This window comes from Phodopus roborovskii, unplaced genomic scaffold, assembly GCF_943737965.1.
Source record: "Phodopus roborovskii unplaced genomic scaffold, PHOROB, whole genome shotgun sequence".
In the NCBI taxonomy this organism is placed as follows: domain Eukaryota; kingdom Metazoa; phylum Chordata; class Mammalia; order Rodentia; family Cricetidae; genus Phodopus; species Phodopus roborovskii.
The window spans coordinates 9664163-9679720 of record NW_026126424.1 but is presented as its reverse complement, the minus strand read 5'-3'; the positions used below and the strand labels follow the sequence as shown (position 1 = coordinate 9679720).

General features: G+C 46.2%; 1 protein-coding gene across 1 annotated transcript in view; it reads left to right on the top strand.

Moving 5' to 3' along the window:
• Positions 1-15558, top strand: part of Bcar3 (BCAR3 adaptor protein, NSP family member) — a 109409-nt gene that overhangs the window by 27895 nt on the left and 65956 nt on the right. Inside the window, exon 3 of the mRNA XM_051185576.1 lies at positions 7750-7789. Within this exon, the coding sequence (XP_051041533.1) occupies positions 7750-7789 (40 nt within the window). The remainder of the gene's footprint in view (positions 1-7749; positions 7790-15558) is intronic.

Here is a 15558-nt window from a genome sequence, read left to right as displayed (position 1 = left end):
CCATCTATTTATATAAGTATGGTTTTTAAAATGAGAGGTTAAAATGTTATCCATTCATTTTATGTGGTTAGATTTTTATCCTTCACTTAAGCTATTTGGGGAGACTTGCACTATATATGGCTTTGTGTATCAGGCACCGTTCAAAAATATTTTGATAAATTAATTTCATCCTTATTTAGTGTTCACATGATCTAGGAGCTATTATTTTTCCCACATTACAGATGACGAAACCAAGACATGGAGAGGTTTTGTTCAGATGGCAAATTGGGCCCACATTCTCGCGGTTCATAGCTTGTGCACGGAACCCCTTTGCTCTAGCCCTGCTGGGTTTCCTTCATGCATCCAGTGCTTGCTGTGCTGTCAAGCCACCATGACATATAACTAGCATGGTGGCTGGACTGGGGTGCTTCGCTGGGGGGCCTTTCTAGGTAATCAGGGGCTCCTTTGTTTTTGATGGCATGATGTTGGTTTAGTCTGAAACTAAACTACTGACTTCCTGTAGGCTATTTTGTCATAGCAATATCATGATCTCTCCGTTTCCCTACTGAAATCAAGATATAATTCAGCTACTGCATTCCTCAGACCAGCTCAACTGTTTAGCATATCACAAAGGGAATAGAGTCGTGTGCTGCGATTTTTGATGGAACTTTTGTAATCTAGGATCTCACTTCCCACCATATCTGAGTCTAAAATTCTTTTCTTTCCCCCCTTTGAGCTGGAACATTCTTTTCTCCATCACCAACAATGCACGTTGATAGTCATCTGTATTCCAAGCCTCAAACCTCCTTGGGGAAAGGGGTACATAACCAGCATTTCCTCTGTGCCCTGAGCCAGTACCAGCTACAATGTCCCTTAAGGAACGGGGTCACCCAGGTGCCGGGTGGCCTGTGCTTTCCCTCAGGTAGAATGTCTCTTTAATGCAGCAGAGGAGATGGTTGACTGCCACCTAGGACAGTGGGTGGAATAGAGTGACCGAAAGCCAGGCTCCCCCAGGGCCAGCTTCCTGAAGGAAGGACTCAGGAGGCCCATTTTCAGATGGACCATGCCTGGGAAGGGCAGACTTGGCCTTTCTCAGGATAGGGAGGACATGAGGTCCCTTAACTAATTTGGATTTCCAACTAGCTGATCCTTAGCTCTGCCACCGAGACACTAGAGACGTTATTAGGAAGTGGGAGTTTTAGTCACTGATGTGAAGGAAATCGGACCAAGCACTCACTGATTTGTGTCACAGATGAGAGGAAATCAAACCTCCAACATGAGTGAGCCAACTCATGGGAAATGCTTGTATTTTCCTTTTCCTCATCTCCTCCACCTGAAGCCTTAGTTGTTGAAGACTAGCCTTTGGGACCGTCTACATGAAGGCGCATGGAAGGGCATCCCTCTTCACCCTTCAGGGTGCATCCTCCACTTGTCAGGAACAGCTTTTAGCAACACATTCCAAGTGTCTAGATATACTCAGCACCTTGTCCCCCCTTCTAATTTTTGGTAATAAAACTGAAATCCCAATCTCAAAGGCTTAAGTTTATTGCAGACATTTGCAGAGAATGGCACTGCAGGCTTGTGCACGATCTCTACTGAGTCAAAATTGTTCATGCACTGCTTTAGAATGTTTGAATGGCATGCTAGTCTTCACATCTAAAATAGCCCACTGACACGAACTTATTTCAGGATGTTGAGCAGGAAATTTAAAAACTGACTTCTGAAAATGAACACACTTATTGCACTGCTGGCCTGTGAAGCCAGTGTCTGGAGAGACCTCACCAGTAACTGCATCTCAAATTTCCTTTGCCAATTTAGTCAGCAAACCATGGCCAATATTAACAAAGGAGATCCTCTTTGGAAGATGGATGTCCTTCTATTTGGGAGTGTTTTCTAGACCACCACTCTCTGAGATAGAACTTGGGGGATATGTGGTGGCAGAACTGATTTGTGATTGGGATGTGCAGGACTAGAGCTGTTGACCACAAATGGCTGTTGAACACTTGAACATGCTACTTAACTTTAAATGGTCACTGGGACTAGGGACAACCACACTGAGACTGTAGAAGGAAGTTGTTAGTCTGGCATGAGCTCTTGCCTAGTAAACCCATGATCCTGAATTTGGTCCCTAGCATCTTAAAAATAGAAATGGCAGAAAGAAAGGAAGGAAGGAAAAAGAGGAAAAGAAAGGGAGAGAAAAGAAAGAAGTTTACATTAAAGAGCTGAAATTTAGGGGGCTGGACAGATAGATGGCTCAGTGGTTAAGAGCATTTGTTGCTCTTCCTGAGGACCCAGGCTCAATTTCCAGCAACCACAGTGGATCTAGCGCCCTCTTCTGACCTCCATGGTGACTGCATGCATGGCGCACAAAGATACACAACACATGCAGATAAACATTCACACATGTAAAATAAAACTAAATCTTCAATAGATGAATATTGTCTCCTAAGAACAAGCCTCACTGCATGGTGCCAGCCAAGTGATGGTTGTATTTTAAAGGTGTTTGAGATGCTTTTAGAGCGGCTTGTTAGGCAGAATGGGACACGTAGAAGACCTTTCACTTCTGAGCTTCCTGCTTACCATGCTCTGCCAAGCCCACGAAGCCGCACTTGGCTCCATCCAGGCTTGGCTGATGGCTTGGGTCTTGTCCATTGTGACACCCCCTTCCACGATGTCAGCCTTTAGCAGGTTTTGGACATCAACAGGCTCCATCATGTGTTGAAGATGGTGTGTGCTGTAGATTAGAGTTCTATTAAGGTACATGAAAGGAGAGTGGGAACAAGTTCAAAGCGATGAGGAAATGCTGTCGCTGGAGCTGGGTTACCTTGGTTAGTAGCAGCACGGGTCTGAAGGGCAGAGGCTGACATGTCTGTCTGTGCATTGTTGCCCAGTGAGAGCAGCCGAAGATGGACAGACACTGTAGGAGTGGGATCTCTGATTGTACTTTTTAAAGAGTCAGTGTTACTGTATCCATCTGAGGTATACAGCCTGTTATTATGAGATACATACAGATAGTTAAAAGGTTACTACAATAAGGCAAATTAATACATCATCATCTCATATAGTTACCTTAACTTCTTTCTTTGATTTCATGGGAAGAGCAGCAAAAACAAACAAACAAACAAACAAACAAACAAAAATCAAATCTATTCATTTACTATGAATCCCAAATGCAGTCCAGTTTTGTTATCTGTACTCCTGGGGTTACAGCAGAGAAATCTGATTTTTTGAGCACTTGGCTGGAATGTGCATATTTGTGTGTATATCAATGCAGGAATGCACGCACGCACACACTCCTTTTGTAATGAAAGTTTTTGAAGTGTGGTCTTGAGCTGGGAGAGCTTCTATAATTGCCAGCCCATTGTCAAAATGGCACTAGCATAATGGTAGGATGCAACTGGCCTTTTCTCTCTGTGCTGACATTTGCAGTAACAATGGTAGAGGAAATGGCTGATCCCGCAGGACAATGCTCACTGTAGTCCTAATATCTGTGCTATCACAGTTACATGCTTTTTATTTCAAAATGTCAGATGAAAAGGTTAAAAACTTTATTAGTTTTTTTGCTAGTCTCATTTCCTTTTTAAAAAATTTACTCACACAGGTACGTGTGTGTGCGCATGCATGTTGTATGTATATGTGCAGGTGGACATGCCACATTATGTGCAGTGTCATTGGGGGCCAGAAATGGCTGTCAAACCCCCTGAAGCCAAAGTGAGCTACCCCATGTGGGTGGTGGAGAAATATGTCCTCTGCAAGAGAAGAGTGGCATTGCCCCAGCCTCCAGACAGAAAGCCGGTGGCCTGTGGGGGCTTTTTCAGTGAGGATGCAGGTGTAGCCAGCAGAACCTTGGGGGTCACTGAGGCCCAGCACACCGTTCAGCCTGAGACATGGCTGTGAACGTGAAGTGAGTTTTCACGTACATTTCTACAAAGAGAGAAAAATGCTGCAGCTCTCAGGGCTAAGGGCATATCGTAGCCAAGGAGGTAAGAAGGGCACAGATTCTAGACGTAGGCACGATCTCAAGCAAAATTATGAAATAAAGACTTGTGGCCTAAAACATTTTATTGTCACAGCACTGCTTTAAAAAAAAAAAAAAAGTTGAAATCACAAGTCATGACATTATGGTCTTGGCATTTGACAGATACTGGCCTGAAAATGAGTGACATCCAAGGAAAATATTTGATAGTGTTAGTTGCCAGTGATGAGGGTGGGGGGAGGGAGAAAAAAACAAAAACTTGATCTTTCAAGTGAAAATTAGGAGTTTTGAAAACTTGTGTCTTTCACCATGAATTTGATAGTCTTTGATACTTAGTAACTTCTCAGTGAGGTCAGTGGAGATGTTAATAAACACATTTCTCTCTCTCTCTCTCTCTCCCTCCCTCCCTCCCTCCCTCTTCTCTCTCTCTCTCTCTCTCTCTCTCTCTCTCTCTGTGCGTGCGTGGGTGGGTGGGCATTTGAGTCAAAATTTGGGAGATCTGCAAAATTCATTAACTAGTGTTTTGCAGAGTTGTTGGTCACAGAATTGCACACCCTAGGCAAAGACACTCCAAGCGTACAGCACTTCATTTTGGTTCCATACCTATCCTTAACCTATGTGGACACCACCAGCTAGCCTGTCATGAGTTCAAGGCCTGCCTGGGATGCAAAGTGAGACAGTCTAAAATGGGAAGAGTGGGGAAAGCTGTAGTGGCAACTGCCACTCGCTGACTGTTTTGACTTTGTGGTATTTCTAAGGCAGGGTCTAAGGTGCCCAGGCTGCCTTTGAGGTTGTGGTCATCCTCCTGCTTCAGCTTTCTGACATTTGATATCAGAGCAGGTGTCTGCAACATAAAATATCTGTAATTGTAATTATATAATGATAGTATCTGTAATTACAAATATGTAGTTGCACTATTAGTAATTTCTTTTTAAAGTAGCCTTCCGTTTGCCACTGTATGTCTGGCTTTTCTCCCTTTTTTCAAATAATACATATCACACAATGCATGAAATGCCATAGACTTGAATTCAGCTGAAACTAGAATGATGTCATCTCACTAAATCTTTGCAGTGTAAACATGCCTATTTTAAAGATCCTATGTAAATATAGTGACTCAAATTTGTATTTATTTTATTACTGTGTGTGTGTATGTGTGTTCTGTGTGTGCATGTATGTGTGTTTGTGTGTTAGTGTATTATATGTGTGTGTTTGTGTGTGCATATGTGTGTGTATATGTGTTTGTGTGTGCATGTGTATGTGTGTATGTGTGTGTGTGTTGTGTGTATGCATGTGTATATTTATGTGTCTGTGTATACATGTGTATGTGTGTATGTATGCATGTGTATATGTATGTGTGTGTATGTGTGCATATGTAGCATGTGTGTGTATGCATGTGTATGTGTGTATGTGTGTTTATGTATGTGAGTGTATATGTGTGTGTTTGTGTGTGTATGTGTTTGTGTGTGCATGTGTATGTGTGTGTATATGTGTGTGTGCATGTGTATATTTGTGTGTCTGTGTGGGCATGTGTATGTGTGTATGTATGCGTGTGTATGTGTGTGTATGTGTGTATTTGTAGTATGTATGCATGTGTATATGTGTATGTATGTGTGTGTGTATGTGTGTGTATGTGTGCATTTGTAGTATGTATGTGTGTGTGTATGTGTGCATATGTAGTATGTGTGTGTATGTGTGCATATGTAGTATGTATGTGTGTATGTGTGCATATGTAGTATGTATGTGTATGTGTGCATATGTAGTATGTATGTGTGTATGTGTGTGTGCATATGTAGTATGTATGTGTGTATGTATGTGTGTGTGCTATGTAGTATGTGTGTGTATGTGTGTATGCATATGTAGTATGTGTGTGTGTGTGCATATGTAGTATGTATGTGTGTGTGTGTGTGTGTGTGCGCGTGCGCGCACCACAGTGCACACACAGAGGACAGTTCTGTCATATCATTTCTCTCCTTTCCACCTTTTCATTCATCCCTGGCATTGAACTCAGGTCTCAGGTCTTGAGGCCTGTGCTGCAAGCCTTTAAACTGTTCACCAGTCCTGTAGTAGACTTTTTCTCCCCCCTCCTTGAAACAGTCTCTTTCCATAGCCCTGGTTGTCCTGGATGGGCTCTCTCAACTTGATAGATATTTTGAAGTTTCTCAGTTTTAATTTCTAATATCAACAATTAATAGGTAAACAAATACTAAGACTAAAAGACCATCACTTTCAACAGTACATACCAGTGTTTCTGTTTTTCCTTAATCCATGCTTTAGGGCATGTGTACGTATGGGATAAATTTTAAAATATATGTATGGAATAAAAAGATGGTGAATATTAAAATCAGCATTGTAGTTCCGACTCCCAGGGCTGGGCCTGTAAGCTCCAAATGTCAAGTGAGCGAACCCCAAGTTTTAAGAACTTAAATGCTGCTGGAAGCTTTGGTCACTGGCTGGGTGTTTCCATGGAACCAAAGCTTAATGACATGACACTCCAGTGCATGACACTTTCCAGAGTGAGCCTAGGGACAGCGACCTGCAGAGGGAGGTAGTGATGTCACAGCAGGTAGACTCGGGATGCCTGGCAAGGGAGCACCCCCCCCCCACACACACACCCCTGTGTTCCTCTGCTGAAGGCACGGAGAGGTTTTGGGCCACTCCCCTCTTCAGTGGGCACATACCCTGTTTCTGCAGGCTTGGGCCCTGCTGGATCCCTCGACCCCACAAAGGACTCAAGTCTGAACCTGTTTCCCTGCCGCGCAGCACCTTGAACGGCAGCCTGCCTCTGGGCCTGTGTGCTCTGAACAGCTCCGAACCATGAACAGTCAGAGCAGTGTGAATGAGGAGCGCTTATGAGTAGGATCTGTCATCACAACAGGGTCCTTGACCTGTAGGATGGAAGGATGGAACACATTTTGTGTCTCAAACAGTGGCCTTGCAGCCATTCATGTCCTCGGTCTCAGCCGTGGGCTCACCCTCCCAAGACAGCAGCTGTCAGTGGGTTTCCTGCCTTCCTGTGGTGGTCCCTGTGCTAAGAGACCTGCCTGCTCTTCATTCAGGGACTGGCCCTGCAGGCTTTGGCCTTTCTGTTCCTTGTAAGCGATCGCCTATCGGTCCGAATGCCTTGCTCTTTTGAGGTTGAAGTCTGAAGCAGTTGTCCTTTTCACATTGAATGCCTCGCTAAGATCTGGTGTCTCCCCAGCCACCCACCCTCCCCAGGTCCACCTGCTGCCTGCTGCCGAGTATCTGGCCAGCCCTCATGGAGGATTTGAGCAGACACAGAGTGTATGTTAGATCGCATGCCGTGCTAGGAGAGAGTCAGCTGAGTCACTCGGGTTTACACAGGTGGGTGGGGGCATTCATGAAAAGAGAGGTTCTTGAGAGGCAGAGCTGTGCACAAGGCCCCGGGGGGCTGACCAGGTGCCTGCCAGTCTGCACCTCCGCTTTCTTACCGTCTCAGCAGGCACAGTGTAGTGGCCCGCAGTGACCTGCAGTGCCTTTAAAACTCGAGGCTAGTTTTTACTGTCTGTGTGCACTAAGAACCACCACACATAAAATGCCACAACTTCCCAAGACCCGAATTTGGCTGGAATGAATGCCAGGCCAGGACTGAGCTCATGGTTGTTCTGCCTCTCATGAGATGACTCTGGCTTCACCCTGACTTCCTTGTGTGCTGGGCGTACTGTCTGGGGGTTGGGGGCAGCTCACTGACGAGAATGAAGAGAAGGGAATCATGCTGGCTGTGTTAGTGTGCATTGTTCTAACTGCCTCACGTGCACCCTCTGCTCTCCTTTCAGGGACCCTTATCTTCTGGACCCGACTCTGGAATATGTGAAGGTAGGAAAACGGGGCTTAGCATGGAGTTATGACTCTGGCTAACGGTACTGCCAAATGCTGCCTGCAGGCTGGCGGTATCACCGAGAGCTGGCCATATCACCTGAAACAGCCAGTGGAAGTTTGGCTCTCATTGGCCTTAGATGAGCTTGGCAGGTCTCTCTGTCACTCTGTTAAGTCTCTGGCCTTTCCCCCATATGGCCCAGATGGGTTTCAACATTTGTAGCCCTGAGTTTGTTTTTGCTTTTGTTTTGTTACTCAGTGATATCTCCAAAGAGGTCTGGAGCCAGCACCATATAATCAAACTCGTTATTGCGGCACTGACATATAAATCCACACTGGGTAAACAGCTAGCAGAGGATTTTATGTGTCCAGATCACATTTTGTCACCCAGTGAAGTCATTCTGTTCTGTCATTGAGTGAATTCTCATTCTCTCTCTTAATTTTCAGATTTGGGGGGACTTGGGCGTGGAAGAGGCATTGTGGACAAAGCTTTATCTTGGGTGCGAGGAAGAAGACCCTAGGGTCTTATGAGCTGTCTTTTCCTTTTCAACAGCCCCTACCCCCACCCCTCAGTAATTAACCTGGGGCCAAGTAGTAACCCTGCCCCTCCGTAGGGCTCACAGTCAATGCTGCTTAGCATTCTAAACCTTTTAAACCGTGTTTTCCTTTCTTCCCTCTGCCCTCGTCCCACTTTGGATGTGAATATTTGCTTTATCATATTTTACTTTTAAGCCATAATTAAATCAGGCACTTCCTACAGAAGGGAGGAATGATCACTCTTGGATTTGTGACAATGGCTCTTGCTATTGGTATGAGTTAGGTTGTATGATCCCTTCCTGAGGACCCACGGCCGATCTTCTCTATTCCATCTTCAGAGCACACAGGTCTGCTGCTCCTGTAGCTCTGGCATTCCCTCCGTTTGGACCAGAGGGTAGATGGTGCAGAGATAGTTCCAGTGATGGGGTGTGTGGTGATGGAGGCGGGAATTACTTCTTCCCCTTTCATTTTTTCTTGGTGGTAGTGGTGGGGGTTCTCTGTGCAGCCTTAGCCTCCTGGAACTTGCTCTGTAGACCAGGATGGCTTCCAATTCACAGAGATCCTCTTTCTTCTGCTTCCTGAGTGCTGGGATTAAAGTCGGGGGCCACCGCCACTGGCCTTCCCCTTTCTTAATTCCAAATAATGTGTGAACTATTAGGACTGTGACACGTGTGTGAGCCGCAGTGAGCAGTGAGAAATGGCGTGTCTACACCCCTCCTGAGTGCATCACACCTATTCTCATATGGGTCGTGCATCCCTGAGCATTGATAGTACACACAGAGTGTGTTTGACTAGACTGTAGCAAGAAGACGGTATGACCTAGAATGATGCAGTTCAGACTTTAAAAGTCCTTCTACCCCATGGTTCAGAGTTTGGCTGTCTCCTGCCAGAGGCTCAGACTCTCTGTGATCACCAATTGTAACCCCGATCCTTGCTCCAATAACTCATTTCCCTCTTTTACAAAACTCGAAACCTCTTTTCTAAGAGTCCCATGGTGAGTCTGCTAACCTGCTAAAATGGTGAGCCCATTTTAGAACGTTCTGTTTTAGTACAGTAGCTCTCACTTCTCTGTTGTTTTATCTACCTACACCCAACCATGAATCAAAAATACTAAGTCAAAAGCTCCAGAAGCAAGCAGTTCATCGGCTTTAAGTCGTGCGTGTTTCTGAATAGCATCCTGAACTCCTGCTGTGTCCTGCTCATCCTTTTGGGGTATCCACACTGCACACACGGCTGTTCCATCCGTCACACAGGAGTAGACTGGTTGTCACAGTATTGCAGGGCTTGTGTTCAAGTAACCCTCACTTTACTTAGAGGGTCCAAAGGGCATACGAGTGGGTGAAAGGGCGGATTGACTGTCCACGCGGCAGCCCGCAGGGCGCATAGGACAGGGCCATGCTATCTACAGGCTGTTGGTATCTGTCATTTCAGTCATCCACTGAGGGCTTGGGATACATCCCTGAGGGTAAGGGAGGGACTGTTGTGTTATCTGAGTTATTGCAACTTATTCATGAATGTCAGTCACAAAGCTCAAAGGGGACCTTGCATGGATTCCATGGCAGACGAGGGTGACCGAGGCAGGGGACAAACACTCCAGAGCCTAAGTGAGAAGTTTCATTAGAAAGGGGAGGGAAGGGAGAAGGAAAGAGAAAAGAGGTAAAGAGACACAGAGACAGAGAGGACAGAAGAGAAGAGGGAGACAGGAAAAGTCCTGTCTGCCCCAGGGGAACCTCAGGAAAGGGAGGGGGAAAGAGAGCGCAAGTGGGCGGGGTCTTCCTTTTAAAGGGGTCCTTTGCAACTGGGCTGACCAGGGCACTGCCTGAGTGCATTCTGCCAGGTGACAGGGGCAGGCCCGCATAATGCCTGAGTCCTTACAAACGGTACAGACCAAGAAGTGGTTTAGTGAATTCCAATGTCTTCCATTTATCCTGGCTTGCCCTGCCTTCTCCTGGCAATGGCAAGGTTGATAGAACTGCCCTTTGGAGTCGTGGAGAGTCTTATTTGCAAGGAGATCTGTGGGTGCTGAGGGGGAAGGTAGGTGTTTCTGCTGTTCTGTAGTACCTGTTTCCCCCTTCCCTGATCTGAATCCACTCAGAGCTTTGAACTGTGGCTGCATCCTTGACTGAAGAACAAAGCCCCCTCCTCCCCACACACATACACCTGTGTGTGTGTGTGTGTCCGCTTGTGTGTGTGTCTTCACACACACCCACATGTGTGTGTATGTGTCCTTCCCACCTGTGTGTGTGTGCGTGTGTATGCATGTGTGTGCGTGCGCACTTACACACGTGTGCATGTGTGAGTGTCCTGAGGAGGCCAGAAGACAGCATTAGATACCATGTGACAGGAGATGCAGATGGTGTGAGCCACCACATGGGTGGGGGGAACCAAACATGGGTTCTCTCGAGAACGACAAGTGCTCTTAACCAGTGAGCCGTTGTCTCTCCAGCTCCCAGCTGTAACGAGTAAGGTTTTTCTGCCGCCACCTGGTTTGTCCCACCGCGCCAGCCCCAAATAATGCACAGGGACTCTGTATTTGATACATTGCTATTGGCCAGGTGCTAGTTTCTTATCGGCTAGCTCTGTCTTAATTATTAACCCATTTCTATGTATTTCCACGTGGTCTTACTGAGAGCGGAGGATGGCGGTTCTGTTCTCTCCAGACTCTCCATCTTGACTCCTCCTTACTACTTCCTCTTTCCTCCTTGTCTCCTAGTCCCTCCTATCTTCCTTTCCTATTGGCCAACAGTGCTTTATTCATTAACCAGTATGAGAAACATATACAGAATGACATCTCCCATCACCCAGCCTTTATTTTCTTTCTTTGCCCTTGGTCTACAGCAATGGTTCTCTACCTTCCTAATGCTGTAACCCTTTAATACAGCTTCTCGTTGAGCAGTGGTGGCTCACGCCTTTAATCTTAGCAGTAGAGAGGCAGAGGCAGGCCGATGTGAGTTTGAGACCAGCCTGGTCTATAGAGTGAGTTCCAGGACAACCAAGACTACACAGAGAAACCCTGTCTCAAAACAAAACAACAACAACAACAACAAAAACAGTCCCTCATGTTGTAGTGACCTCCAACCATAAAATTACTTTCATTACTACTTCGTAACTATAATTTTGCTACTGTTATGAATTGTAACATAGATATCTGTGTTTTCTGGTAATCTTAAGCAATTCCTGTGAAAGGGTCATATGAGACCTCTAAAGGGGTCACAACCCACAGGTTGCGGACCACTGGCTAAAGCAGTGGGTGGGGAGAGGGATATTTCATTGCTTCAGTGGTCAACAATGACATCGAGAGGCCACTGAGCACAAGGTCCCAAGGGACCCTACCTGTCAGTCTTCTTGGGTCAGTTCTGTTCGCCACAACACTTCTGTGATGGAACTGCCCCTCAGAGCCAGGCTGATGGTGTCAGAAAGGCCAGGGTCAGGGCCACTGGTGCCGGTGATGGCTGGGGAGAAACCGGGGCAGATGAGAGGCGTAGATAAAGGGAGGTGCAGTTTAGCCCCCTGACTTTGAGCTACCTTCTTTCCTGCAATTCCCTGCTGCATTCAATGTCTTTGGGGTATCAAGAAAAATCTAAATCCTACATTAAGTCTTGTTATGCCATGAAAGGCCCTTCTGGTAGATTCACCATTGGCCTGATGAATGAGAATCAAGGGGTCAGATGTTTCAGAATTTAAGGTACCCTAGAACAGGAGTGTTCTGCTCAGTGGCCAAGCCCTGAGCAAGATGGAGTGTCTCCCTCGCTTCTAGTTACGAAACTGCCCCATGCCTCCCCGGCCTGAGGGACACAAGGCACTAAGTTACCTAAGCTCTTTGCATGTGAGCCTATTACTATTATTGGTGTTGTAGCAGAAACCAGAGGTCTGGAGCCAGACCAATGACTCCCGGCAGTGAACATTTGCAAGCAGAGATGAATGGACAAAGAATCAATAAAAGTAAAAAAAAAAAGCAAAACAAAACAAAAACCAGTGTGACCTTGAATTTACCACTTTCTCAAAGAGTCCTATCTTCCCACAAAGAGGAAGGCTGGGAAGGGCTTTGTTCTTGTAATCTTAACATTTTATAGGGATCTTTATGTCTATGAGAGACCAGAGAGAAAGACTTTTCTTTTTAAGTAAGTGGAAGGATTTTTTACATTGTTATTGTGGTTTGTTCTCTGTTGTTGTTTGAGGCAGATTTATGTAGCTGAGGCTAGCCACAAACTCACTCTGCAGCCCAGGTTGGCTAGCTTGGAATTTGTAATCCCTTGTCTCAGCCTCCTGAGAGCCTGTGCTATAGACGTGCGTGCGCCACCTCGTGCCAGCTACGTCACCCAGCACTCTTGACTACACACTTACCACGTTGTTTGGACCATGAGAAGCTTTTCAAGCTGCGTCTCAGACACCAGGACCAACGACTTGATGGCCAGTGGCCACTCACTGCTCCTGCTCCTTCTGAAGGCTGGAGACACCTGTATTTGCTTTGTGATCCGTTACGGTGCACTTTTTAAAAAGCCACTCTCGCCAGCCCTAGAGGAGTAACATTCTGTTTATGTATTTTAGTATGTGGGCACACACGTGTGACAGTCAGGTTAACTTGCGGGAGCCAGTTTTCTCCTAACGTGGGTCCCGGGGCCGAAACTGTGGCTGTCCGGCGTGGCAGCCATCACCTTCGCTGGCTGAGCCATCTCGATGGGCTCTGTCTCACTTTTGTAACCTTTATAAACTTACTCTCTGGTCATTCTTTCCACTGTTTTCTGGGCCTGGTTTATTAATCTTCAACTGCCCATCTCTTTTCACCAAACTTCATGAGTTTATTATTTCCTGCCTCTCTTCTTTAGTCCATCTTCCTTGTCTAATTAATACATAATTACATCACTTCCTTTCCTATTCTCTTTCCAACCCCTCCCATCCCTCTCCGAACTCCCTCTCAGACTGATGGCCTGTTTTTGATTATTGTTGCTAAACAGACACATATGCATAAATTGATAAAAATGCCTACTGGATTTCTTTAGCATGGTGTGTGTGTGTGTGTGTGTGTGTGTGTGTGTGTGTGTGTGTGTGTGTGATTTTTGGGCTGATCACTTGGTATTGGACAGCCAGTTAGGATGCTCATCCCTGGGAGAGCCTAATTCTCCATCTCTCAGCAGTCACTCGTGGCCTGTGGTTCTATGCCTAGGCATGGGACCCTTGCAATTTCCCCCTTCTGCATTAGTGTGTCTGTTGATATCACCATTGCTTGGGTCACGTTTGGGCGGCTATGTTGTGGAATTATCCTGGAGTGTTCCCATCATTTCTGGGAGACAGGAGCCTTCCTGGTTCTCTGGCTCTTACAAGCTTTCCATCCTCTCTTCCAAGATGTTCCCTGAGCTTTAGATACGAGCTCATCTTCCTTATGCTGAAGATCCTCTTTAGCTTCACATGGATGGCCCACCGTTACTTTAGTGAAATCCATTTTCCAGGCATGTTTGAAAGTTGAGGGGGGATGTGATTGGCAAGGGCACGGCTAGGTGATTTTCTTCTAGAAAAAAAAAGTTTATTATATATTTTTTCCAGCTTGAAATAAATTGCTTTTTAAAGAAAGATAAATTAGAAAGCCTGATGGAGCAGAAATCCTGCATTTTCAAGTTAGGAGGGAAGAGGCAAGTGTCCTTCGGTAGGTGGGACATGAGTGAACAGCAATGTGGCCAGAAGACAAAGACCTGTGCTCCAGGGGCCACGTGAGGAAATGTCGGGAAGAGATGCAGCCTTTGTTCCCAGCTGGGTTTCCTAGTCACCAGTCTTGGTGGACTCTTGTTGCTCACTTGTGAACATTAGTAAAACTTGCAGTCCCCAAGCCTGCTGTGCAGGTTAGAAGAGAGGTCGCAACACTGGAGCTATTGTGCTGAACGGGGACCAGAGCCCTCCGTCTCTTCTTCTGGAGCCCAGAGGAGTTGGAAGAGGCTTAGAAAGCCATCCTTTGTGGGGTTAATGCTTGTTCCCAGAGGGTCTTCTAAGTCTATAGACATTAGTCTGCCAGGGGCTCAGATCTCTGGGAGGCCATTTCCCGAAGCCAGCTTGGGATACCTCAGGTCACCCAGCAGATGAAAAGGGAAATAATTATGCGAATTCCTGCACCAAGAATAAGCAGCTTGGCTGTGGGAGGCCCCGGTAGAAGGGGGCCAGCAGGGCCTCATCGCCCCTTTTGTGTTCAATATGGCTGCAGCCATGGTCACGGCTAAATAGCTGTCTTTGAGGGAAGTCTTTTCTTCCAGCAGGAAAACAGGCGAGTCTGCTCTGAATTAGCCAGCTCACACAGTCATGAAAGGGGCTTACAGAGACAATGGTGCGCTGTACATTCCGTGAGATTTTAACAAGTTATACCAAGCAGATAATGGCCCAGTCGGCTGGCTCTGCAGGTTTTCCCCTGAGTGTGCACATCCGGAGAGACCACTCTGTCCCCCGTGGGGCCAGATCAAACGGGTGCCAGCAGCGAATGTGAAACAGTGCAGGCTCACTCTGGGCCCCTGTTCTGCTTCGCCCCTCTGCCCCCAGTCCATGCTCTGTGGCTATTCTTAGGAAGTTTAGTGTCACTACCATTTAGAAAATTGTAGCAGCTGGGTAAGAAGACAGATGAGTAGGGTAGGAAACAGTCCTTTATCCAGCAGAATCCCGTCCGTCAGGTTTATGGAAATATGGCCACTTTAGAAAAAGCAGAAACTTATAATAAGAACATAAACTCCTAGGAAAGTCTCTGTGTACATGCTAATATGTGACATTATTTGACATTATTCACCATTGACAAAAACTGAACACATCTTGAATGTCTGCTTCAGTTGTGACCCATAAATGGGGTATGTACTCTTCAGCTAGAGAGAAAACGGATGCACAAACCGTTAGTGCACCAGAAGTACAGTGTACCCTCGTGGAAAGATGGTGTCCCAGGGCTACCAGCAGGGCTGGAGAGGTCGCTCAGTAATAAAGGGCATGTGCAGTGCAGCGGGGTCCTCTAGTCGCAGCAGCCATGTTGGGTGGTCCACAGACACCTGTAACTCCAGCTTCAGAGGCTCTGACACATGTGACCTTCCCTGGGCACCTACACTCACGTGCACACACCCAACACACAAACACATATATACACATAATTAAAAAAAAAAAAAAGAAACTTAAAAAAGAATCTTTAAAAAGCCTGCCAGCCAGAACAGCATCTGAATGACAGAAAATGAGTTCATGGTTGACAAGGCATGAGAGAGAGGGTATCTTTAAAA